Source organism: Chionomys nivalis, chromosome 1, assembly GCF_950005125.1.
Source record: "Chionomys nivalis chromosome 1, mChiNiv1.1, whole genome shotgun sequence".
Classification (NCBI taxonomy): domain Eukaryota; kingdom Metazoa; phylum Chordata; class Mammalia; order Rodentia; family Cricetidae; genus Chionomys; species Chionomys nivalis.
The window spans coordinates 190,010,363-190,036,607 of record NC_080086.1 but is presented as its reverse complement, the minus strand read 5'-3'; the positions used below and the strand labels follow the sequence as shown (position 1 = coordinate 190,036,607).

The 26,245-nt window shown below is 35.4% G+C and overlaps 1 protein-coding gene across 1 annotated transcript in view; it reads right to left on the bottom strand.

The window, feature by feature from the left end:
* Thsd7a (thrombospondin type 1 domain containing 7A) overlaps window positions 1-26,245 on the bottom strand; it is a 418,389-nt gene that overhangs the window by 116,973 nt on the left and 275,171 nt on the right. Inside the window, exon 6 of the mRNA XM_057767705.1 lies at window positions 25,693-25,905. Within this exon, the coding sequence (XP_057623688.1) occupies window positions 25,693-25,905 (213 nt within the window). The remainder of the gene's footprint in view (window positions 1-25,692; window positions 25,906-26,245) is intronic.

The window sequence follows — 26,245 nt, the reverse complement described above, 5'->3', positions numbered from 1 at the left end:
AAAAATACACCTATACCAACACAATGTTGCCTTTAGCACAGGAAACTTGCTGGACTTATTTGACTACTGTGCAATTCTCAGGTGGAATATTTTAGTATAAAGACATGCAGAAAGAAAAGATGCAAGAGATAATTTAACATAAGGATTAAAAGTGAAGCCTGTAATAGCAAAAGAAAAATGTCTAAGTCACACCTCAGGTGATGGCATGGCATTTTCAGTCATCAATCATATGGACCCAGGGTTTAAGGTTGAAGCATTTACTATTTTATTATGTTTGAGACTATATTAATATTATATAGATTATAGATATTCCTTCTGAGAATTGTGATAAATATAAGGTATACTAAGGAAGCAAATCCTTCTTCTTCTAAGAGCCAAGTACCTGTGGCTTCATGCAATAATTACTGTATTCCTTAGACGTAGGACAATGTATCAAGCTTTAAAAGTGGGCAAAATATGCAAATAAAATAGAAAAGCAAAAAATTTCATTAAACATCCATGGATTTAAAACATAGGATGTCAGTTTACTGAAAGATAAATAAAAACAAGTAAAGAAACTCATTAATCAAAAGTTAAATCAACCTCTACAATCATTGGAATGAGAACTAGAAACTAAGGTTAAATACTGTGAGGCAATCATGGAAGGTTGTGTTTATGTCATAAATCCTTAAGTTAAACTTTCTAACATAACTCACTTCAATAATTTTAATGGAAACATCTATTCTGCAAAGGACCAGTTGCTTTGATGAGTGTGTCACTCAACTGTGAAACAAATGGCTCTCATAAAAGATACTCTGTCAATTTCTTTCGAGGTGTCAAAAATAGGGCAATTTTTGAGGACTCAGTCCAAACAAAACCAACTCCCAAACCATGTTTCTTTAAAAAAATATATATAGGAAATTCTGACCATCCTTTATGTAAACATATTTCTGTTGTATCATGTAACACTGTGATCTTAGAAAATGATCTTCTAAGGATTACTACCATGGTGCATTGTACTATACTGTACAATTAAGGAAACAGGTCAAGGACCTCGGAGATGCAGGCATATCACAGAAGCTGTTGTCAAACTCAGTTTGGCTATATCACTGCCTCATCCACTTCACCCGCTATTAAATAGATTTAACTGGTCTAGCCTTGCTTAGGAAAGTCTTCAATGTATGAAGCTTTAGAGGCTGACAAAATTAAATTATCCATTGGGAGGAAATAGAATTGTGTATTTTGAATATCAGAGGATTGAAATTATTTGATAAAATGAGATAATAGTGAAAATATCGTGACTCATTTCATCAATTACTCTATGTACTCTCCCAAATGCTTTGAAAGTTAAGATTTACTAATTCCAAGCATCCATTTCCAACATTAGGCATAAAAATCTAATGTTGTTTTCCCTATTCAGCATAAAGTAGTAATAGATTTAATATACTTTCAAAATCTCAGTTACAGCTTATGTTTTGAAAAATTAGCATTTCATTGCAAAGGCATATTTATTTTTAGCTCAGAAGAGTTGAATGGTGTTCTAAAAGATAGAAGTGGTTCTTAAACTTGAAATTAGCATAAAAGCCTTTTCAAAAAGAGAAACGCTTAAGATAAAAGTAGTATTTTATACATGCATTTAAAATAAATAATAAAATGCATTAGTACATTTATATAACAAAGGTTACATAGGTTCAGAAGAATAAGTTTTTCTTTAGAGTCTGTTCAGTGAACAGTTATAGAAAATTTTACGTGCTTAAATGTAAGTTAAAGGTTCAAAATAATTAAGAAATAAAGCATGCTAAATGCTTGTCGTTTGTGCCATTATGACAAGCACTGTGACTTGATTTTTGTGGGGTTTATTACCCAGTTTCTTCTTCTGCTGGTACGGACTTGTCAAGGTAAGTGTCTGAACTTATAGGATGGAGAACATAGGAGCACTTCTCTAAAACTGTCTCTCTCTAAAGTACTTCTGATGCAAATAGTAATGTGAAGCCATAATCTAGAAGAGACCAAACTATCCAGGAGCAATGGTCCTTAGCAGGGACTAAGGCAAAAAACAAACAAACAAACAAACAAACAAAAAAACCAAAAAAACCCCCAGCAATTATTGCTTACTTGGCATTCCCAAATGGTTCTAAAAGTGTTGGAATGTTTGCTCTTTTGGAATTTTTTAAATTAAATGTTAATTAAATGCTGTCTTATGGAAAATGTGGATTATTGTTACTAATTAAAAATGCATGTTACTTCAAGATGGCTATTATTAGTATTTGTCTCATTTATATTCTGATAGTTCTGACACTGATTTCATTACTTTTTAAATATACCTTGTATTCAGCAGTCAAATAATAATTTTAGACATAATTTCTGTCATTAATTGTTTACTGCAATTGCCTAGCAAACCCTGCTCAATGTGAAATATTTCCTTGGTTCTAAATGGACCTCTGATCCTGTATTAGCTATCTGTATAGTTCTGTCCTGAACACAATGACTTTTTTTATAGATAAAGACCATGACCAAAAGCAACATGGAGAGGAAAGGGTTTATTTGGCTCACAGGTTATATCCAACATTTAAGAAAGTCAAGGAAGGACCTCAAGACAAGACCCTGTAGGCAGGAACTGAAACAGAGATCATGGAGAAATGATATTGACTTGATCTTGGTGACTTGCTCAGTCTGTCCTCTAATACAACCAAGGATCCCCAGTCCAGAAATGGCACTGCCCACAGTGGAATGGGCACTCCCACATCTATCACTAATAAGGAAATTGGCCTACAGACATGACCACAGGTGACCGTGATGGAAGCAATTGCTCAATAGAGGTTTCCCTTTCCAAGGTAACTCAGTTTGTTACAAGTTGACAAAAGCTAACAACAACTGACATGGTAAGATTTGACCTCTGGGGCCACAGTGGCACAGCTGGTATAGGGGTAGACAATCACTTTCTGATAAGATTTAAGGCTTGTTCTTCAGGACAAAGTACATGCTTGGTACTAGAAAACTGGCCAAGGATACCTGCAGTGTTCCCAGACCCCAGAGTTGAAACTAATCTTATTTTGCTAAATGTTTATAATATTATATTGGCCTCAAAATTCATATATCTGCACCCAGAGATTAGCAAAGCTCTTAAACGTCATTAATAATGACTCACAACTGGTCGAAGAGTAAGGAATAAATTTTTTTGGAGTTCTTAGCCACAAATGAGATATCTATAACACACACACACACACATACACACACACACACAGACAGACACACAGACACACAGACTCACACTGCTCTGCATGCTTATAGTTCAGGGATTCTTGAGGAAGAGGGAGTAGAAAGATTATAAGACATTGGTCAGAAAGTGTTGGAGGAAAACAGTGCTTTCTGGACATGATAACCATTCTATCCCTGATCTTTGTCATTATGAACTCCTTCCTTGGTATACTAGCCCAAATAAATTATTTCTTCCATAAATTGCTTTTGGTCTTGGTATCACAACAACTAATAACTAATATACCTCTTGAAATAAAAATATGTCAGTAAGAAATAAAAACACTGAATTTAATGACATAATCTCTAAAGTAAAAAAGAAGCACAGGGGAATCATATAAGAAGAAAAACATATAATCCTTACATATTTGGGTTTCACCTTTTGATGTCCACTTTATTTTAAGCCTCTCTTAGGTCTTCTGTAGATTTGAACTGTCAATGGGCAACTCTACCATTTTGAACACAGCTTCATAAACATCTAACTGAAAAATGTATGTTAAAGATGCATATCCTGTCTTCCGGTTTCCATTCTCTCCATCAATTGGTGATCATTAAGGAGATTAGACATTTGTTATGGAAAGTAGAAGAGTTTTCACATATTAAATTCTGTTATGTAGTAGAGTTCACAGGGTGCTATGGGAGCTACAGACAGACAAAACAAACACACCATGTCGATGGAAGCGAAAGAAAGCATGACTCCAGAGGCAGAAGGCTTTGACAGACCAACAGGAGCAGGGTTGACCACATTCTCTAACTTCTTGTTCATAAATACTGATGCCTACTTCTTAACTTTGCTTTTCTCCACAATATCTACTTGCATAGTTCAAGTCAAAAAGATGGATAGCGCACAAGGAAATAAAATACATGGAAAGTTTAATATATGTCATGACAGAGGCACAAGAAAATCATTTCTGGAGCACAGTGTGGGAGAGCATCAGGTTGTGTCAAGGAGGAGATGGTATTCAGAATATCTCTTGAAACATGAGAGAAATTTCAACAGAGATGTGAGAATGAGAGAAAATAAGTTGAAGGAAGAGCAGATCTGCTGAGTGTTTGACAAAGGACCTATGAGCTCCACCCAAATATTTACAGGCATGCTCTACACATGTTGGGTGCCTCATGAAACATAGGAAGCTAGCATTCTTTCTTTAAAAAGTGAACCAACTACTATCTTAGTAGAATCAAGGAAGAGAAGCACAAAACATATACATGTATATTTCTATCTGAGATTAAGTTACAAAAGAAACATTTTCTATTCATTATCCATTTACTGAGAACTTGGTCCTTTGGAAAATTAAGACTAAACTAGCACAGCTTCTACTGGCAAATGTCATCCCTGGGAGGTATGGAAAATCAGTGACCATAAATGTATTGATGATCATGCTCACTAACAAAGTACCTCTTCTGTAATAATACAATCAACTATCACTTTGGCATAAAAAAGTATGTATGATGACAGGCAAAAGTCTCAGTAGGTAGAGGATAAATTTTAGCCATGGAAACAGCAGGAATCAGTATTCAGATCATCAATCAGCAAATACACTGAAAGATTTTATAGGGAATAAGAACGCTGACTGTGATATTTAGAAATGGTGATTGACAGATATTGCTCTTCAAATGTCATCATTTAATATCCCTATAATTCTATTACAGAATTTTCTAAACATAACCAATTGACCTAGTCCAAAGAACACATAAGATTACTATACATTCAGACACTTTCAACTAGACCATATCTAACTACATATTTACAAATATACATACAAAGACTGTTGAAAAATCTTCAGCCTGTGTTATCCTTTATGTCTTACTTCAAGCAATTCTACAACTCACTTCAATTTTCTTAGATCCTCTGTGAGTTCAATATGGCCATTACACTCATCCAGCCTCATGTTCTTAAAAGAACATATGTAGACACTAAAGTTTTAAAAGATCATAATTGGTAAACATGATTTCTAAGACAGAAAGTTTTAGAGACACAGAGTCCAGAAGTTTAGGATGTATGCTTAAAGGAGTTTCATTTTGTTTAATAACATAATGCTTCCATTATGACTTTTACTTCAAATGACAGATTTGGGTTGATTTGTTTCAAAATGTATAAGACAGATAGATATATGAGGGAATCCAATGCATTCACTAATTTATAGGTTATCTAGTTTTCCAAAAATGAGGTTTAATGTGGCTTAATATATACATTATTAATTATGATTAAAAAGAGACTAATGATAAATTTGTTTTTTGAAAGTAGAGCTAGAGGATTTAGGTTTAATCAAATATTTGTTTATATGAAATCTTGGGCATTTGTTCCAAGTACCTCAAAAACTTTAATTTTCAGCTTCTTAGTAGTCAACAAAAGGGAGATTAATTGTAGAATTCACCATAATTATTTAAAAAGGTAAAACTGTTATTGAGTATAGAACACTAACAAATTTATTTCCATGAATTCCATTATGTGAATACTCCATAATATAATATAAAATTGTTATTATAATTTTCAATTGAATTTTTTTGTGGTAGTAGTTTCATTATATGTACAATTAAGAAAAATACTATTTATGTTAAGGATGATTGTTTATGGGAATTTAGAATAGGCTTTCCTAAGGAAAATATTATGCCTGATCTTTATATTTTAAAATATAAATTATTTCTAATATAAAGTCAAACAATATTTCTAATGGTAAAGTTTTAGTATTTCTAAAATCATGAGGATCCAAATACAGACAAATATGGCTAAAAATAAGGAAAGTAGAATTAACTTGACAAGAATCTTGATAACAGGGCCTTCCATGATAAAAAAGCCAATGGAAGGAAAGAGTCATTCACCAGAATGAGCTCATTCACAGCACCCAAACCCTCCTTTAACTCAGACAGAACACTTAGAAACCCATAAATCATAGTCTGCTTCCTATTCTCTCCTTAGAAAAGTGCATGTTTCCCCATAGGATACTGGGCACACATCCAGGTGAAGCAGGTCACTTTTGCCTAATAAGTAACTAGCAGAGATCAATATATCCTAAAATATTCATTGCATTGATTTATACAACTTTTTATATAATCTCATGTTTGTAGGTAAGATTTAATAAAAATATATAGTTTTAAGATATTTTGTTCATGTATCTATAAGTATTATTTTTAATGCATTATTTTCTTAATTTTGTTTTCTCTTCTATCAAATAGTCTGACATAAATCTATTGTTGGTAGTTCAAAATTAGTTTATGTTTATTAAAGGCTATTACAATACAAATTATAAATAACATATAAAATAATGATGGGTTTATGACTTAAACATTGAAAATTAGAATGAGATCATATCAGTGTTCTCGAAATAAAAAAGAAAGAATTCTTTCAAAGTTTTATCTTCCCATTGCTTTCACTTTTTTATGGGAAACTAGTTATTGCTTGTGATGGTTTTGTGTGTTTGCTTTTTAATTTGTTTCCAAAATAGTATAAACCATTAAAAATAAAGGTTCATTTTTCTTAATAGCTGGATAATATTCCATTTTATAAATATGCTACATCTTTTCTATCCATTCCTCAGGTGACGGACATGTAGGCTGTTTCTATTTTCAGTACTTGTGAATAGAATAGGCATGAACAAGATGAGCAGGTATCTCTACACTAGGGTGTAAAGTCCTTCAGGGAATATTCCCAAAGATGGTTTAGCTGAACCATGTGTTATATCTATTTTCAGAATTCAGAAGGACCTCTACATTGATGTTTACAGTGGCTGTGTTAGTTTGTAGCCCTTCAAAAGTGGATGAGTGGTGTTTTTCCCCATATTCACACCACCACTGGTCACTATTTGTTTATTTATTTAATCTTAGTTATTTTGAATTGGGTAAGGTGAAATCTCAAGGTAGTTTTAGTATGCATTTTTCTAGTAGCTAAAGATGTTCCACATTTTTAAGGGTTTTTCAGTCATTCTTACTTCATCTTTCAAAAAGTCTCTGTTTAGTTCCATGTCATATTTTTAAAATTGAGTTGTTTGATTTCTTGATCCTTAAAGTTTTGAATTTCTGTATATCTAGATATTAACCCTCTATTTAGTGTATAGCTGGTGTAGTGGTTTGAATCAGAATGACCCTCACAGGTTTATATATTTGAACGTGTAGGAAGAGGCATTAGGAGATGCCATCTTGTTGGAGTGCAGGTGGTTTGTTGGAGGAATTGTGTCACCGGGAGAGGACTTTATGGTTTCAAATGCTCAATCCAGGTCCAGTATGTCTCTCTTTCTGCTGCCTGCTCATCTATATGTAGACCTCTCAGCTACCTCTCTAGCACCATGTCTGCCTACATGGTGTCCCGATTCCTGTCATAATGATAATGGTCTGAATGTCTCAAATGTAAGCCAGTTCCAATTAAATGGTTTCCTTTATAAGAGTGGCCATGGTCATGATGTCTCTTCACTACCATAGAACACTAAGACAACTGGCATAAAACTTTTCCCATGGTGTAAATGCCACTTCATTCAATTGATAATGCCCTTGCTGCACAGAAACTTTTTAGTTTCATGAGATCTCATTTATTATTTACTGATCTTAATGCCAATGTTATTTGCATTCTGTTCAGAAAGCATTGTGTAAAAATAAATTATGCAATTTGCAGGTAGATGGGTGGAGCTGGAAACAATCATTCTGAGGGAAGTAACCAAGACTAAGAAAGTGGTAAGAAAGGTGTGCAGATGCTAAGGAAAGTTGAAAGAGGGCAAGAATATGGTCAAAACACATAGTATAAAATTCTCAACAACTAATAAAACCACACAAAATAAATGTATCAATGCATTGCAAATACTTAATTTAAAATAACAGCATATTTACACTATGCTTTCTTTGTCATACTTCGGCTATCCTTTTCCTGATAGTCTATATTAAATCTGTTTAGGTGCACCATTTAGAATTTTTATTGATATGATAAAACAAAACCAGCATAGGGAGGAAAGGGCTAGTTCAAGGTACAGCTTGTAGTCCATCATTGAGGCAAGTCAGAGCAGAAACTCAAGGAACCCAAAGTTAGGAACTAATGCAGAGGCCACGGAAGAATACTGCATATTGAACTGCTCATCATGACTTGCTCAACCTTCTGTCTTATAGCACCCAGGACTAGGTCACAGGTGAGCTTGGTTTCCCACATAAATCATAAATAAAGGAAAAGCTCTACAGTCTTGCCTAGAGTCAACAGGCCAATCATGGGGTCAAGACGTTTTCTCAATTAAGGCTCTTTCTCAAATGACTGTAGCTCATGGCAAGTTGACATAAGACTAGACAACGCGTGTAGGAGTCACATTATCTAAATTTCTCTGTCATTTGAACACTAAAAAGTAAAAATGTAACTAATTGACAAACTCAGTTCAACTATCTCAATGACATAACTATAGAGACTAATTAGAGACAATATTTTTCACTTATATTAATAAATATTTTTACATAAATACATTCTTAATATTGAGCACATATGAACTTATAATCTTCAGTTCTATATTAACTTTGTGCTTTCCTAGATGGAGATTCACAAGGTTCAATATATTATTTGAAAATTATTCAATAGTACAATTATAGCTAAAAACTTGCTTTTTTCTTAATAACTAAAAATAAGATTTAAAACGAAATATTTATTGTTTTATTTTATGCTTTAAAAATAATTGCTAAATAAAAAACAGATAGCATACAGTGTGAGTGATTGTAAAAAATAAAATCTCATCCATCTTTTTGCAACTTTATAAAATTTTCATAACACTAAAAAAATAAAACAGCAAACCATGGAACAAAAAATTGTAAGTGGTAAAGATAGTATTTTTCTCTAAATTATCTTAAGATTTCCAAATTTCTGATAAAAGAATTATAAAAGAGGATTTTTTGAATTGAGACAACATTTACTTAACTTTTTGATGTCATGAATAGAGAAAAAGGAATGTCTTTAATAATATGAAAACAAACTTTCAAGCTTTGATCTGGTTCTAGTAAAGAGTAAACAAAAAGATGGAGTTAATATAAGAGACCGAGAAGGAGTCCAGAATATTCTGTGACACTTTAAATATGCAGTAATTATCATACTAAAATGATTTTTTTTGTTTACTAAAATGATTTTTAACCATAAGTTAGAAGTATTTTTTATGTTTATTACAGTCACAGAAATAAACCCAAAGACAGTTAAAAATGTTGCTCTCTTCAGAGACTGCATCATTTAATAGAGTTCATCAAAATTATCAATTCTATCATGGATAGAAGATAATTGGTATAGAAACAATTATTAATAACAAATATTTTCATTGTTAAAGAAAATTGTCTCTAGAGCAAAACACTTTAACTGGATGAGACTCACAGAACTTCATTTTAAGGTATGATAAGGTCAAGACAAAGACTAGCACAAGGTTATCAACAGAGTGCATAACTTCTGAGAGGCAGCATCCAGCCAGAACAGAAGCAGAAGGTCCAAGGGAGATTGTTGAGCAGACCTAGAATTCCAGTGAAGAGCTGATTTTAGTCTTTGGTAACAGGGATTCCCGACATGGAGAATAAACATGACAGTGTTCTGGGTAAGCAAGACAGGTGGATAGAACATGCAGGCACAGAGAACAATTTAGGGTGTTGTTTTTAAGTGACCGGACTACTAGAGTGATAGTTTATTGATAGGGTATTAAACTATATTAGTGGCTATGAAGAGTAAAGTGTAAGGAACAGATGTAGGAGAGATTTTAATGAAGACAACAGCAAGGCCTTGAAAGCAGGTAGTATCTTGAACAAAGGAGAGGGAAGCCAAAGTAGCATTAGAGATTTTATGCATGGGTGACTAAGATAAAGTTAGTGCAATTAGCAGAAATTAGCACAAATAAAGAACATTTGGCACAATTCTAAGTTCTAAATGTGGTCCTGAGAAGTCGTGCAATGTCTAACCAATGACACATTCCTGTATAAACAGTCAACATGACAGAAATTAGTTCTCCCTTTGTATATTTAAGATTATGAAATATCTTCCCTCAGGACATCCTCATGTGGCAGGGAATTAAGAAACTGCTGAGATATGAAAGCTGAATCAAAAATAAAATAAAAATAAAACCGACTGGGTTTTTTTCTTGTTAGTAATATTATAATTTGTAATGACTTATAATTACAAGGAAAAAACTTACTATAGAACTATTTTGGGGGGTATTTAAGAAAGGTATCTTAGTTAAGGTTTCAGTCACTGTGAAGAGACACTATGACCACAACAATTCTAATAGAGGAAAACAATTTTTGTGGTTTATAATTTCAGAGATTTAATCATCATCACTATGATGGGAAACATGGAGGTATGCAGTCAGGCATGGTGCATGCCATGACCAGCAACACTTACATTAAAAACATTCAATTCTGGTGATTCACAGTTTTAGAGGTCTAGACCATTATCATCATGTGGGAAATATGAAGGCATGCAAACGGGCGTGGTGCTAGAGAAGGAGTTGAGAGCTCTACATCTTGATCCACAGGTAACAGGAAGTGAACTGACAGTGGAAATAGCTTGATCATAAGGAGACCTGAAAGTCCATGCCCATCGTCATACACTTTTTCCAACAAAGCCACACCTCCAAAGCCACTCCCTATGAGTTTATGGGAGAGCTAATTACATTCAAGTTCCACAATAGCATTCCTCTGTGTAGCTCTAGGTGCCATGAAACTTGCTCTACAGACCAGACTGGCCTCAAACTCAGAGATCTGCCTACTGTTTGTTGCCTTTCAAGTGGTGGGATTAAAGACATGTGCCACCACTTCCTGGCTAGAATTAAAATAGTTTTTATTTAAACACACATATTTTCTGTATTCCCAAATTTTCTGGGGTTCTGGTTGGGTGGCAGTGTTCATAGTCTGGTCCTCACTGGCAAACTGTCAGTCAGTGTGTTGAAATCTAGGGGTATCTTGCATGTACTATAACCTAAATATTCCATAGTTTTGCTGAGCCAATCACCAGAATAGAATCTAGACTCCAGATGTTGACCATGTTTTTTCCTGGTACAATTGGACTTTATTTCTTCTTAGCAGTTTAGGGGGGAGTAGGGTTAAGATGTACTCTTTTTTAGAATTACTTAGAATAACACTTTTATGTATTTTAGGGAAACTTAAGTAGAAACTAATCCTCTTCAGAGGAATAATCATCTGATCTGTATGGGATTATAAATACATATTAAAATAAAGAATATAAACAAATATTTACAGTACACAGAGGGATGATTTGGGTTTGAAAACATTTGCAGTCTTACAGATGTCTAATCAAGCAATAAGCAGCTCTCCAAGGGTTGAGCTCTCCAGGACACTTGGAGTAGATCTTAGAACTCTCTTTGTATGTGTAGGAAGTCAAAGCAGTAATTGGAATCATTCTACTTTGAAAGAATTATGTTATTTTCTTCTGTGATAAAGGGTAAAAGTGAAAAGAAATCAACACATACTCAAGACTATGGTTAATGCATATCTTGAACCCATAGGAAATACAATTTGGTAAAATGGAGTTCTGAAAAGGAATGCTCTTTGTCCCCTTTCTTGACTTTGACAGAGTGATTACAGGATTATTCTTAAAAAGAAACAGCAGGGAGACAGCACTGCCTTTCTTTATTTTAACAAGAGATAAACACTTCTATTTTCTGAGAACTGACAGGCACATTCTTTATAGAGATTATCAAGTTTTCACATTTAATATTAACCTTTCTATTGACAAAAGCTACATTTTAATCCATCATCAAATCCACTGTAAAATATTTTATTTTTTTATCAAATTAGAACCCAAGTATATTACACTAAGCTTCTTTTATGACTCAGCTTTGACTTTGGTTCATCATTTTCTCCTAACTGAAATCAATAAATTATATAGATCATATTTTCAGTTCCCTTGTACGGCCCAGACTTTTTATTTAAACCCATACTGCTAAGAAATACTAATAATATGCATATCAATTATTGGAAAAATATAAATATCATAACATTTTCAACTTAATTTTAAAGTAAAATGTGCAAACAATCAGAAAATCATCAAATAGAGTATAAGCAATGGACTACTTGTATATAGCAGAACTGATGTATAGTATTATTTTATTTTCTTAGGAACATAAAAAATGGTTTGAAATTAGAGGTTTGTTAATATTATATTTATGCTTAGAATGTAAAATTTGCCCAACAGTTTAGTGAGTTTAAACATGTAGTCCCTGTTGTTGGAAACTTTTTGGGACACAGTGATACACTTAAGATTTGGAAGTGGGTCACTAAAGATCTTTTTAGTATCTCATCCCTGCTTGTCCAGTCTATGCTTCTTGACTAAGGGCACAGTGTGGCTAGCAGTTTCTTGATCATGGAGCTCCATGGATCCATTCTTACACATTGAGCCAAATAAACTCTTCCTTCTTAAGTTAATTTCATTAGGTATTTTGGTGCTATAATGAAAAAAGTAAACAGCAAATATAGATTTATTACATACTGTCATGTGGTGGCCACGGATGTTTACACACAGAGTTCAGATATGAATTTCTCAACATCATCATGGAGAGGTGATGTGGGAGGGTCTTCTGTTTGTGTTGATTTCATTGGTTAATAAAGAAACTGCCTTGGCCATTTGATAGGCTAGCCCTTAGGTGGGTGGAATAGACAGAACAGAACGCTGGGAGGAAGAGGGAAGTGAGGCAATCGGCATGCCTCTCCTCTCTGGGTCAGACTCGATAGAGTCAGCTGCTGGGTCAGACATGCTGAATCTTTCCCAGTAAGCCACCACCTCGTGGTGCTACATAGATCATTAGAAATGGATTAATCAAGATGTGAGAATTAGCCGATAAGAGGCTAGAACTAATGGGCCAGACAAATACAATTTATTCGGGTATAAAGCTAGATGTGCTGGAGCTGGGCGGGATGAAAAGCAGGCCTGCCCGCAGCTCATCACTACAGGGAGGCTACAACGTAAATTAGAAGTGGGTAATATAACTTCTGTTATTACTTGATGAATGTCATTTGAAACATTTCTTATTTTGATGATAACAACTTATAAAGGGTATTTCTTATGAAACACAGACTCTAAAACATATGGTTATAGATTCCTGCCTTGTAAATTGAATATGTGATGTTGGAGCAAGAGAGCACCAACAAGACCAATTGAAAACAATTTCACTATACTGAAAAACTTGCTATTGTTCTCTGATTACCTTTCTTTCATTTCTAAAGTTTCTTTCTTTTGTTTTGTTTAATTTTCTAAAGGAAGACCCATTTGTTTCAACTTCCCTTTCTCCTGCAGCTGGAGTTCTTTTTCTAAATAATGATCACACCACCCTCCAAACACTTCTTATTTGGACAGACTGTTGTGCACATCGTCTCCTCTTTCATAAACTCTTGTCATCCACAGAAACTTTTCTCACATTTCTGCTTGGAAATTATGATAGGTCTGAATCCTTGTAGGTTACTAAATGTTTTCCCACAGCTCTGATTTTAGCCTAACATATCTTAACCTTCTGAAGAGTTGGTATTCCTCTGTTTACAGAAGTCCTCCGTCTCTCCCTCCCTTCATCCCTCCCTCCCTTCCTCCTCTCTCTCTCTCTCTCTCTCTCTCTCTCTCTCTCTCTCTCTCTCATGTGTTTGTATGTACTTGTGCACATTATGTGTGCCACAGTTTACATCTTAAATGTCTCTCCTAAAGGCCCATGAGGGTCTCTACCTTGGTGCTATTAGTACTTCTTGTTGCTACTATTGTTATTTTTTTAGTTAGGAGTCATGTCTTAGTGGGAGGTTTTCATGTCATTGGACACATGCCTTGAAAGGGAGAATGAGTCTTTGTTTTTTTTTTTTTCTTTATTCCCACTCTCTTTTTTTTTGCCTGGCCATGAAGTGAATGTAGTATTTTTACCTTATGATTCAACATCTCCATCAGAGGCAATGGGACCTTTGTTTGTAAACTAGAACTTTTAAAACTGTGAGTCAATATAAGCTCTTCTGAAATAAATTGATTGCTTCACATCTCTTATTACAGTAACAGAAAGCAGATTAACAAATTTTACACATGAACCTGTGTTCAATGTTATAATCACTGGGTTCCAAAACTGACTCTCAAAAAAATATCAAAAGATAAAACCTTGCTGGAGATATTCTTCAAAATTCAGGGATTTATTTTTTGGCCTCCTGTTTATTTTTTATCCTCATGAGAAGATAGCATCTATTTGCTCCAGTGTACTGACACTTGAGAGTAATGGAATTTGAAGGAACATCCAGATGTTAATAGAGTATGCAATTTTAGGCCAAGTTTTATCTGACGTCTGGCGGGCAAAGCTGGAATTTGCAATGAGAGCAATAACAAAAATTTATGTATAGAAAAATTGAGAATCGTTTCTTGAAAAGAGTTGCTGTCTAGGGATAAAAGAAAGAAATTAGTGATGGGCCAGAGACTTATTGACAGCCTATTATGTGGAGATAGTACTAAGAAATAGGCATGCAAAGATAATAGGGCACTCTCGAGCAAAGACTCACAGTACTACTTGGAGCATTAGACTGATTGCTTTCCAAATGGTGCAAAGTGTTCAGCGGTGACATAAAAGGAGGGGTGCCAAGGACAAATGGCAGAGTGAAATGACAGAGAGCATTTTGCAATTACAAAATTGCTTTGAACTTCACAAAGAAGCCCCCAGGAAGCTAGCAAGTGATTGTAAAACAGGCACATTGTGTAATCTAGCAAGGAAGAATTCATAGTAAGCATCTTAATAGCTACATAAAGAACACTTGATACTATAACAGCAGTATCTCCAGTAACTTCCATGGTTCTTCCCAATTAAAGTAATTTTTTTTTTCAGACCATCATCCTGGATGGCACTATCAGAACGTTGCTTTAAGATAAGCTATCTTTTCTCACCTGAACTAATGTTATTGCCCCCTTATTCTTTTTTTTCCCTGCTCAGGAAAGCTCAATCTCAACAAAACAATGCAAGTGATTATTTGAGAAGATGTCAATGGTTGCTTGTTTGCTCGGACGCTGGAGATGCCTATCTTATGATGAAAGTCCTGGAATGTTCCTTGCCTCTGCAATCTCTCTAAGCCCATCTTGCAAGTTGTTTCCCACTACATAACTTCACTGCAAGCACACTGAGTACTTGGCTGTTTCTCTGACATCTAGAGCATTTATCTCAAGTTGTTGCAACAGAGGTACATTCTGCTCTGTTCTCTGTGCTGTCCCCTTGTGAAATTTGTCTTTCTGTCTACTTTATGTTCCTCTACATCATCACTTCATCAACAGGGTTAAGTTGTGGTGACATGTTCTGGCTCTTAAGGCTAGAGAAGAAATCAAGTTCTAAAGAAAGATGATGAACTTAACTTTGATAGACAGTGAGTTTGAAATACCAGAAGGAGTTGGGTGGGGCTTCTGGGTGGCAGAGAATTGTAGAGCAGTAGTAACATTTTATGAGGAAGAAGAGAAAGGGTACAGTCTGTGGGAAACAGAGCAAGTAACCTGTGGTCAATTAAACATGACTACTACTTTTATTGAGTACTTCACATCAAAATGTGCGCTGTTTCACAATTTCTTTGGTCTGCTTAGCCTTTAGAATAACTCTGATCATATGATTTGGGGCAAGGGTGTTAAACTGATCTCTGAAGATTTCTTAAGACTTTTTAGCTGAGTCAGTGAAATCACTAGGAGATAAGTATGAGAGAGGAATCCTTATGAAAATCCAAGGAGCAAAGGAGAGGGTGGAAAAAGTAATGACAGAGATGCATTTCTCTGTTGATTCAACAAACTCTTGCCTAATCTGACCATAACTTATTCTTTTTATCTATTCTGGTTTAAGAAAACACACATACATAAAAAACTGGGTGCTCTTTCTGTGTTTTTACCTTACCACTGCCTATGACAACATGGGGTCTGTCTTTTCTTGAATTGGGCATTGAGAATGATAACTTTAACAATCAAGTGGTAAATTTATATTAATAGGGTGTAAATACTCAAATATTTACCTAAATTTCATGGAAAGTCTTTGTAATTTGACTTACTTAAAAAAATGACCATATATTCCTCTTGTTAGCTATAACATTGCATTCAAAAACCATTGTCCCAGTACCATTATTTTTTTTTAAAAAAGAAATTTTATTAACAACGTTTCAAAATACATTCTAACACACAGAGATCAGTATAATTGACACCTGATTTTTAAAAAAATCCATTATAGAATTGTGGTTACTACACAGCAAGACTGAAGTGTATCCTGTTGTCTTAAATTTTCTAAAAGCATATAATAACTTTTATCTTTACAACAAATTAAATAAGAATCTTAATCCAATTATATAAAATAAACTCTAACCTACAGTGTTAGATGATCCTAATTTTATGTAAGAGACCTCAGATTTAAACACAATACCCAATCTAATTATATTTCAAACACATTAACAGGCAGAGCAGCATAGCATTCTACTGGAAGGGAACTTCTTAGGAGATTTATTACTTAAATTATAGAAAGAATATTTGGTTATAGGATGGGTTCTTGCATTTACAAGATCAGTCTTTCTATGTAATGACCATATAATTTGTGTTAGGAAATAGATTTCAGTGCCAGTAAATGATAATACAGGTGAAATGCTATAATCAGCTAGCTGTGTAGAAAAGCGCACTGGACTAAACTTAGAGTTGTCACCCAAGCTATATAAGTAAATCTTTCTTAAATAAAGCTCCACTATACATTTAAATACACTTTAGGTTAATTACTGGTCTATCATTCTTGTATATCATGATATTCTTATCATTGGTGTTAATTTTGATAAAATATGAAACAAAAGCTTTTGTGTAGAAAAAGATAAAAATATTTATGAATATAATGTGTATTCAAAGTCATTAAATATATTCTGATATTTAAAAATAAGAATCAATCTAAATGCCTGCTTTGAGTCTTCAGGTATGTAGCCCTCTAAAGTTCTTTTAATCTCTAAAGATAAAATAGAATTATTTAAATTCCACAGAGGAACCCAGTAACCCAGACACTCTTGAGAGCAAAAGAGCTACCGTTAGTAATGAGCTGAAGAAACCAGCTGTCTCTTTCATACCAAAGGGCACTGATAATTAGCTGTGGCCTGCCTCAAGTTTCTTCCGTATCTTCCTTTGAATTTTTATTGATGTATTTGATTCCAGACACATCTCATATCTACTACTGCTTCCGAATTTCTTGTAGCTCTCTTCATGATAACAGAGGTGAAGTACAACTTCTCGTATTTTAATTTGAAGGACACGTCAACTTGTTTTGGTGTTGCTATTATGCAGGGAAAATAGAGTACCACACATTTGTTCACCAAAATGAACAACCGAAGTCTTGTCCTAAAATGAAAATCAACGTATCCTCATGGTCAGTCCTTTCTAGGCAAGAAGATACTCTCTTCCTAGTCTTCTTTTACTTTAGATACTATTTCTACTCTTTTGTTTATCATGGAATCTTCATTTGCATCTGTGCCCATGGTCAACATGGATGCCATGGAATCTCTTTCATTGGTTCTTTTTATCCATTCAGATTATCCAATCGTGATAAAGCTTCATTCTTCATAACTGACTGATGACCTTTATTTGCTAGGCTCTTGGAATGATGAGGAGAGTACTAACTTTGTCTGATCCACCTTCTTTCTTCCAGTTAGCAGTTGCGGTCTAGTGATTGATGCCAAATATATAAACCCAACTTATTTCCTTCTAGTATCACAGTCTTCAAAGTTTAATTTATACTGCTAAGATTTCATCAAATGACACCCAATGTGCAAACCAGGTTCCACTGTGCAGCAGTCTCGTTCCTTTAACCCTTAGATTCTCATGTTTACAAGGCTGAATCTTGTTCTACAGTTGGGTATTTGAAGTTCTGAAGGGCTCCACCATTCTTCAGATTATAAAGGTACCCCTTGTGTGTGTAAAAGGTTTGTACCATGTGCTCTAGATTGTACATTTAATTGCCTTTGGACATGTTGGAAATTGGTATGTGTTACATAGATGGCAACTACATGGCAGACCTTTTGAGTTTCCACCTCTGGTGAGCTTCACTGAGGCAGGGAATCACTTGCATTAGCACAAGTCATTTCTGGAGAAGCTAACAACATTCTGTGATTCTACCTGCAATAGTATGTCTGTTGAACTTGTCCATATTGGATTCATAATCTCAGTTGATGAGGATAACTGGCCAGGTCTCTTCCATTTCATGTGGTAGCCTTTACCCGACCAGCTGAACCTCATACCACCCATGTACTAAATTCCCCAGGTTTCCCTAGGACCTAGCTGGAAATGCAGACAATACTTTGACATCCTATATTGTCATTGACACTAATGCTGTCAATGTAGACTACAAAAAAAAACATTTCAGCAGCCACTCAAACACCAGAGATAATAGAAATTATTAAATATTGACAAGAACGAGATAGAGGAATCTATCAAGAGAGAAAAACACAGAAAGGTCCCAGGAGTAGATAATATCATGGTGGAGGAGCTGGAGGTGGCTACACTAGACTCAGGGACCAAGGTGCTTCTCAGACTTGTCAGTGAGATGTGGGAACACAAAGTGACTCCCACGGAACAGAAGCAGTCAGTCATAATTCCCATACAGAAGAAGAAGGACAAGCTGGACTGCTCAAATTACAGGGGCAGTGGTTTGTTGTGCCATAGCAGCAAGATCTTCTCCTCCATTATCCTGCAGAGGATCAAGGGCAGAACAGAAGAAATCCTAGCAGGGTCCCAGTGTAGATTCAGAGCTAACAGGAGCAAAATTGAACAGATCTTTGTTTTGAGGCAACTGGCAGAAAAATACAAAGAATTTGGAAAAGACTTATATGTCTGTTACATCGATTTTGGGAAGGCATTTGATAGCATTTGGAGGAATGGACTTTGGGAAACGATGGGGTTCTACAGGTACCCAGAGAAAACTAAAGAATACGAGAAAATGCCTATAAAGATACCTTGTGTAAGTCAAAGTCTGTGGAGAACTAAGCAATCGATCAGTTTAAGACACTCGTAGGAGTACTGCAGGGATGCATCCTCTCAATATTACTTTTAAAGATATTTCTGGAATTAATAATAACAACAGCTCTGGAGGATGAGAAGATAGACATTCAGATAGGTGGTGTGTGAATTAATAACTTGTGTTCAGCACTACTTGCTGAAAATCCAAATGCGCTTCAGGCCATGGTAAATAAACTGGTGGAAGTTAGTGTAAACATTGGAATGAACGTAAAGAGCGAGAAGACTGAGATACAGCACATAGGAAGAGAGCGCAAGGATTTTAACATTGTAATAAAGAATCAGAACTTCAAGCAAACAGCCAAGTTTGTCTACTTGGGAAGAAACCTCAGTTCAAAGGAGGGAACTATTTTAGAGGTCAAGAGGTGAACAGGGATAATGAGAGCTGCATTCCAGGCACTAGAAAAGGTTTGGTCAGCAAGAGACATAATAACAACAAAATTAAAGTATATGAGGCACTTGTCTTGAGCTGCCTTCTTTATAACTCTGAACCTGAACAATGAAACACTCCTCAGAATAGAAGCTGAATGTGTTTGAGATGGCATGTCTCAGGAGGATTCTAGGCATCACATGAAGACATAGGCTGCACAACAATGACATCAAGAAACATCTCCATCTGCAGAAGGAAATAAACTACAGGATATGGCAATGATGCTTGAGATAATTCAACCATGTTAGGAGAATGAATGACAGCAGATATCTGAAGACAGCACTACTTGGTGGAGTGCATGGGACAAAGCAAAGTGGAAGGCACAAAAAATGCTGATAAACAGTATAAAGGAAGACTGAAACCTTGTGTATAATAATAACACAAGCATCTAGGACTGCCCAGGATAGAAACAACTGGAGAACTACCAGAAACTGGCTGCCGTGAATGTTTAAGCATTGCTGGGGCATAAATGATGATTATGATGATGATGATGATGAAGAATGATGGTGGTTGATCACAGTTGTGGGTAAAATCGAATGCTGGGTCCTGTGATTTTTGGTGGATCACTGAATCTGAAAATGGTCTGATGAATCCTAAACCTATACTATCTAATGATAGTGAATAATTTCTAACTTGAAATGAATGAGGGGCGCTAAGGAGGAAAATAAAACATTGGTATGTGTGAGAGTGAATTTTCAGAGAGGACTTGGTAGAGAAGCGTCATCATGGATTTGGAGAGTACCATCTTATAGGCTGAGGTCCAGATGGGCTGAATAGGGGAACAAAAAAAGTCAACTAGTAAAGTGTTCTCTTTCCATTTCCTGACCACCAAGATGTGAGATGCTTCTCTCTGCCATGAAGACCTGACACTTCTGAGACTGTGAACTAAAATAAATATTCCTCTTGAGTGATTTTCCTTGGGTGTTTGTAACAACAATAAGAAGATTGTACTAACATTCTACCTTTTCTATTTGACACTTTGATTCATATTCATGTAGTGGTTCTTCCTTGGAGTGTGTCCTAAATGAACTCCAGGCATCCTAATTTTTGATTAACTCATAATTCCAGAAGAATCCATAATGTTTCTGAGTCAGTTAAAGTATTATCTTTGACCAAGAGCTTTAGCGTTTTTATTCATAGAAAACCTTGGTCTGGACCCTCTATTCCTTGTCCCTCCTATATCTATCTTCAAGTGATTTTTTAATAAATATCCATGTGGACAAATTGACTCAGTGTTAATTATTTTAATTTGCATAAAATAGTTTTCTGGTGCTTAAAATAGAATAACAACTTGTCTCATCTGTTCTACTTTGGATCCTATTATTTAGAAGTAAAATGTTTAATAGCTAGATATTTATTCTTTTGTTTCCCTCAAGATACTGAAAAGGTATATGCCCTTATTCTTCTTGATACTGACTACAAAGGATCGATGAAGAATGGTAGCAGAAAGTTCTCAGAGGAAATAGGATATATTTTTCCTTTCTTCCACTTAGATTGGGATAGGCACACATCCCATTACAGAGGGAAGAAATTAGTAATAAAATTTCTGAAAATATTAACTAGCTACATTATAAGTCACTGCCAAAAATAATAGAACCTCATGTGGGTGTTTTTATTCAGCTCTCTTGATACTTTTAATGTTAAATTGAAATATTTCTCCAAACAAGCAGAATTCTTTTTTTGAAGTTCACCTCATGGTAATCCCAACATAATGTAACTCTAAACCAGATTAGTCACTGTTTTCATTCTTAATTACTTTCATTCATAAATTGTATACATATATTCTTTTTTCCCATTCTGTGGCTAAATACCTGGTGCTTAAAACAGAATAACAACTGTCTCATCTGTTCTACTTCGGATCCTATTATTTAGAAGTAAAATGTTCAATAGCTAGATATTTATTCTTTTGTTTCCCTCAAGATATTGAAAAGGTATATGCCCTTATTCTTCTTGATACAGGGAAGGATTTATTTTGGTTCACAGTTTCAGACTGTTCATTATTTCATGGTGAGAAAGGGAAGTTATAGTGTTAGAAGACTGCAGTTGAGACTCTTCATCACTTTATATATTTGAAGGAAAGGAGATTGAGCTAGGATAGGAGGCAGGGCCTGACAAGAAACCTCAAGGCTAGCCCCAATGACCCTCTTCCTCCACCTTTGCTCCATATCCTAAACAGTCCACAATTTCCCCAGACAAGTCCATCAGCTAGAGATAAAGGGCTCAAGCCCATGAACCTGTGGTGACATTTCATATCCAAACAGCAAAGTGGGTTTTCTGCTGTATTTTGAAAATTGACCCAGAAGACTATGACACTGAGTCTTTGGGTGGAATAGTTATTCCATTTGAGAATGACAAAGCCAAGTCCAAGAAAGCAATTCCTTCCTGTGTTCACAACTGCACCTGTAATTTTGTGGAATGAGGCATCATACTGACTAAATTACAATATTATTTATAGGATTGTGATTGTACCTCAGCATCAGAGTCCCTTACTAGCCTCACAAATATACTTTTTCTCTTCATAAAATTATGAATCAGATATGAGAGTGAAGTGTGTCTGTTAATCACTAATTAAATAACATTTACTAACAAGAGTAAAGTAAAAAAGACAGAACAAAGCTATCAACATTTGAAACTGCTGCTGAGATTTAGCTGCTTATAAGATTAAGCAAGAACGCTGAGTTTGGGGGCATTCATATAGAACAATGTCAACATTCTGAAACGGATCCCTGTAAGAAAACATGATTGATGCCCTGATTCTTTCATTCTTTCATGAGGAATATAAAAAAAAACATTTTGTTTATATATTCAAGCCATACTACTACAGCTTCCCCAAACCCCTATTTATTTTATTCATTTGTTATCTTGAGACAGTTCTCATAGTTCAGATTAGTTTAGAACTTGCTATATAATTCAAACCTGCTTGAACTCTTCATGTTCCTCTCAGCCTCCCAAGAACCGAAATATACTGTCACACTTCTATTCAGTTTAGTGGCGTTTGTTCTGTGTCCAACAAACCAATTTGGAAACAAAACACTCTTAGCTCACAAAGTGTATACCTTTAAGTAAAATATAAATATATCATGGGAACTGAGAATGAGATTGAATATTCTCAAAGGTTTAACACCAAGTAGGATTCTGCCTTCCTCTACCCCTGAAGCAGGGCCTCCAATTGTGCTAGAGATCTGGCATCAGCTTTATTCAGGATCTTCAGTTTTGGCTACACATAAGATGTTTATCTCTTCTGAGATTGTCTTCCCTGTGCAATTCTGCTACATGCCCTCATTTGCAAGAGAATCTGCATAAAACTCCCTTGGCCCTTCTCATCACTGTCCTCAACCCTGTTCCATACAAAACAATTAGAGAATGAAAAGCAGCAGAAGCCCTAATGGTCTCTGGAAGCCTACATAAGAATATCTCAGAACAAAGCAGACACTTCCGATGGTTTGTGCCATTAACAAAGTTGTGAAATTTGTGAGAAATGTGGGACCAGAAAATTCTTTTTAATATTTTCCAGATTCATTGTCTCTAATTCTTCATGTCCCTAGTCGAACTTTAACTTAATTATAAAACAAAATCTATAGCTGCAGCTCCAGCCTGAGGGTAGAGTCTGCACTACTAATCAATGTTAATTCCCTGGGCCCAATTTAATTACAAAGCAACATTTGGTACAGCTGCTAAACACTTACCAGGTGACCACAGGATGATACAGGAGCAGGATTTACAAGTCTCTAGTCTCGCACACACACTTTCAGCACAGCTATGGATCAGTCATGTACAAATTTTAGCAAACTCTTAGATTTATTCTAAAGATTTGCTTGACTTTGTCCATCTCTGTAACTGAGCCTAAATTATACCTTTGACAAATTAGTATTGGCTTCAGTGTGTACAAGGTCAACGTACTGATGGAACAGATATCCTAGTAAGGAAAAACTGTGACAATTGGACTATATATGCACACCTCTTAGCGATTTAATTCATTTTTTTCAGTAGACAAAGGGAAACGAACTCACACATATTATGAGATACTAACTTCTGTTTTACTTGTAACAAACAGTATTTTGTAATACAATTAGACTTATCTAACATATTTCTGCTTTTTAAAAATATTCCATAAAAAGGAAAAGATAAACACGGAGGCAGAAATTTGATGATTAACTCCACTTCTGTTGGAGTTTTTTGCTCTATTAAAATACTCATTCTGCAATCCTTGGGATTTGAATACCTTCCTCAGATTTTAGAAGGGCAAGAGAAGTTATTTGAACAGAGAAATGAAATTAAGAAGAGGTATTAAAAGGAGAGTTAACTATCACTGATTGATTTTCAGCAATTGAGACTATAAAGTGGACTCAATTCAAATTAGAGTTTGAAGTGTGAGTTCTCAGTCTTGCTCAAAGAGAGGCAAAGATTCTTTCTTTCTTTTGGCTTGCTTTCCTGTGTGCTAGGCTTAGAGTGCTGATCTTCGTCTCCTTTTCTTTCTGCTTTAGAGCAGAGCAGTGGAAAGCTAAGGACAGGGTGCATGATACCTTGTTGTACTTCATAAAACAAAGCAGGGCACAGAAATTCATCCTGAGAGATCTGGAGCAATAATCTTCTCCATGGTTCAATTTCAAACACCCGCTGAGATTCTACCCCGTGTTACCCTGTGTGGTGACTGCAGACACTGGACAGAATGACTGATTATGTTTAAATGGTGAAAAGCTAATTTCAGCGATAGCAAGTCTGTTTGCCACCTCAGAGAGAATTCTTACTACTGAGCAGTGACTGAGACACAAGAGGAAACAATTCTTGCTGGAAGAAAATAGGATGGAAGGAATTCTGACGACTGCCAGGTGCTGCAGGGCCCCCTAGGGGGGCCCAGGATGCTTCCACATATGCTGCAGACAGCAGAAACTGTCAGACCAAGGGACTCTGGGGTTCAGTGCTCACACTTCACTGAGATGCAAAATCATGGGATTTGAGAGTGAGCAGGACTCTTAAAGAAGATCTGTCCAGAGGGCTTAAACTGTGACTTTGAGTGTCCTATGATTCAAAATGTGGCTCAAGAATTGCTGAGTGTAGGGAGTTCTCTCCCACAGAAGAGCATCATTCTCAGGAAGAATGTAAATATCTTATGTCAGATATCACATCAGGAATTAATATTTTTCTACATAAAAACTAATTGTAAGTCCGAGGTCGTATGCTGGTTGACGAAAAGAACTTTGTGTACAGCAACCCTCTACTCGCTAAACTGAACACTTGGAAAGGAGGAGACACTGATTTAGACCGCACTGTGCTGTGGTAGGCCTTGTGACATGTGGGCTCAGAGACTAAATTATATCATTAAGACAGATCTAGTGGTAATAAAGGAGTTCTGGAGTCGTGCCAAATGATCCTTTTGATTATTTACATTTAATAAGCAAGCAAACAGAATAATATTACTTAGAAAATTTTGCCTTTCCTTGTTATTTTAAAGTTTGTTCTTTAAAACATTCTTCCACTGATGTTAATTTATCTTATCCAACTTCATCTACTCTACTTTCCAAGTTAAAAGTACTGTGTCTATTGATAGTGTAATGGGTAGAGATGATGTGGTAGATACAAAATGGAATATATCATCCATAAAGAATAATAAAATTATTATTTGCATGAAAATGTATACAACTGAAGATAATTGTGTTATGTGAATTATGTCAGTCTTAGGCAAATATCACAAATTTTGGATCATTTGTGGATTCTAAACTTTTATAGAGATCAATAAAATCTTATATGCCTATATGACACGAGACCAGAAAACAGTATGAATGAAGGAGACTAGCAGGAGGAGGAAGGGGGAAAGAAAGGGAGAATGATTACTAGTGGGGTGAATGCACAGAAATGTATTTATGAAACTTTGAACCGTGTATTACAAATATATAACAATCAAAATATTATTAATAAAATGTAAAATAAAATTAATACTTTGGGTAGTTAATGAAATATTTATACTGAGCAGCAATGAGAGAGAGAGATATTCATCTGATATTAACATAATGTAAAATCACATCCATGCTGAGTAGCTTTTTGATAAACTATGACAAAGCATATGTCTTACCATCACTGTTGATGCATACGACCTCCTGAACTTGAGTGCCAGACCCACAGTCTTTTCCATTATCTGGTTCACAGTCTCCAAGTCTTACTGCTTTCCAGTCATAGCAGGATGGCTCTTCACAGGGAATGGCTTCCAGTAAGTGAGGGCAGTTTCCAGTTGCCCCCGAACCTCCAGTGGGCTCATTCGTAATGCGCCGCTTCCTTAGCTTGAATCCTGAGTCATTAGGGAAGAAAATAAATTTATTGTTAATGCCAGAGTTCTAATATTTTAGAAAGATGATTTAAATCTCAGAGTGAATGCTAGATGAAGGTAGAAGAAAGAGTCATAAGGGAATTGAATACCAGTGTATATATTACCAAATTGAAACATAATGTGGGACAACCAGTCATTTATTGATAGAAGAAAGGAAGGAAGGAAAGGAGAGATGGAGAGAAGGGGAGAGGGAGGAACCGAGAACGAAGGGAAAGAAGGAAAGAGCAAGAATCAAAATTGTTTACGGTTCCATTATTCCCCTCTGCCCCTTCATACTGCTGCATTCTCTCCCACACCTAAA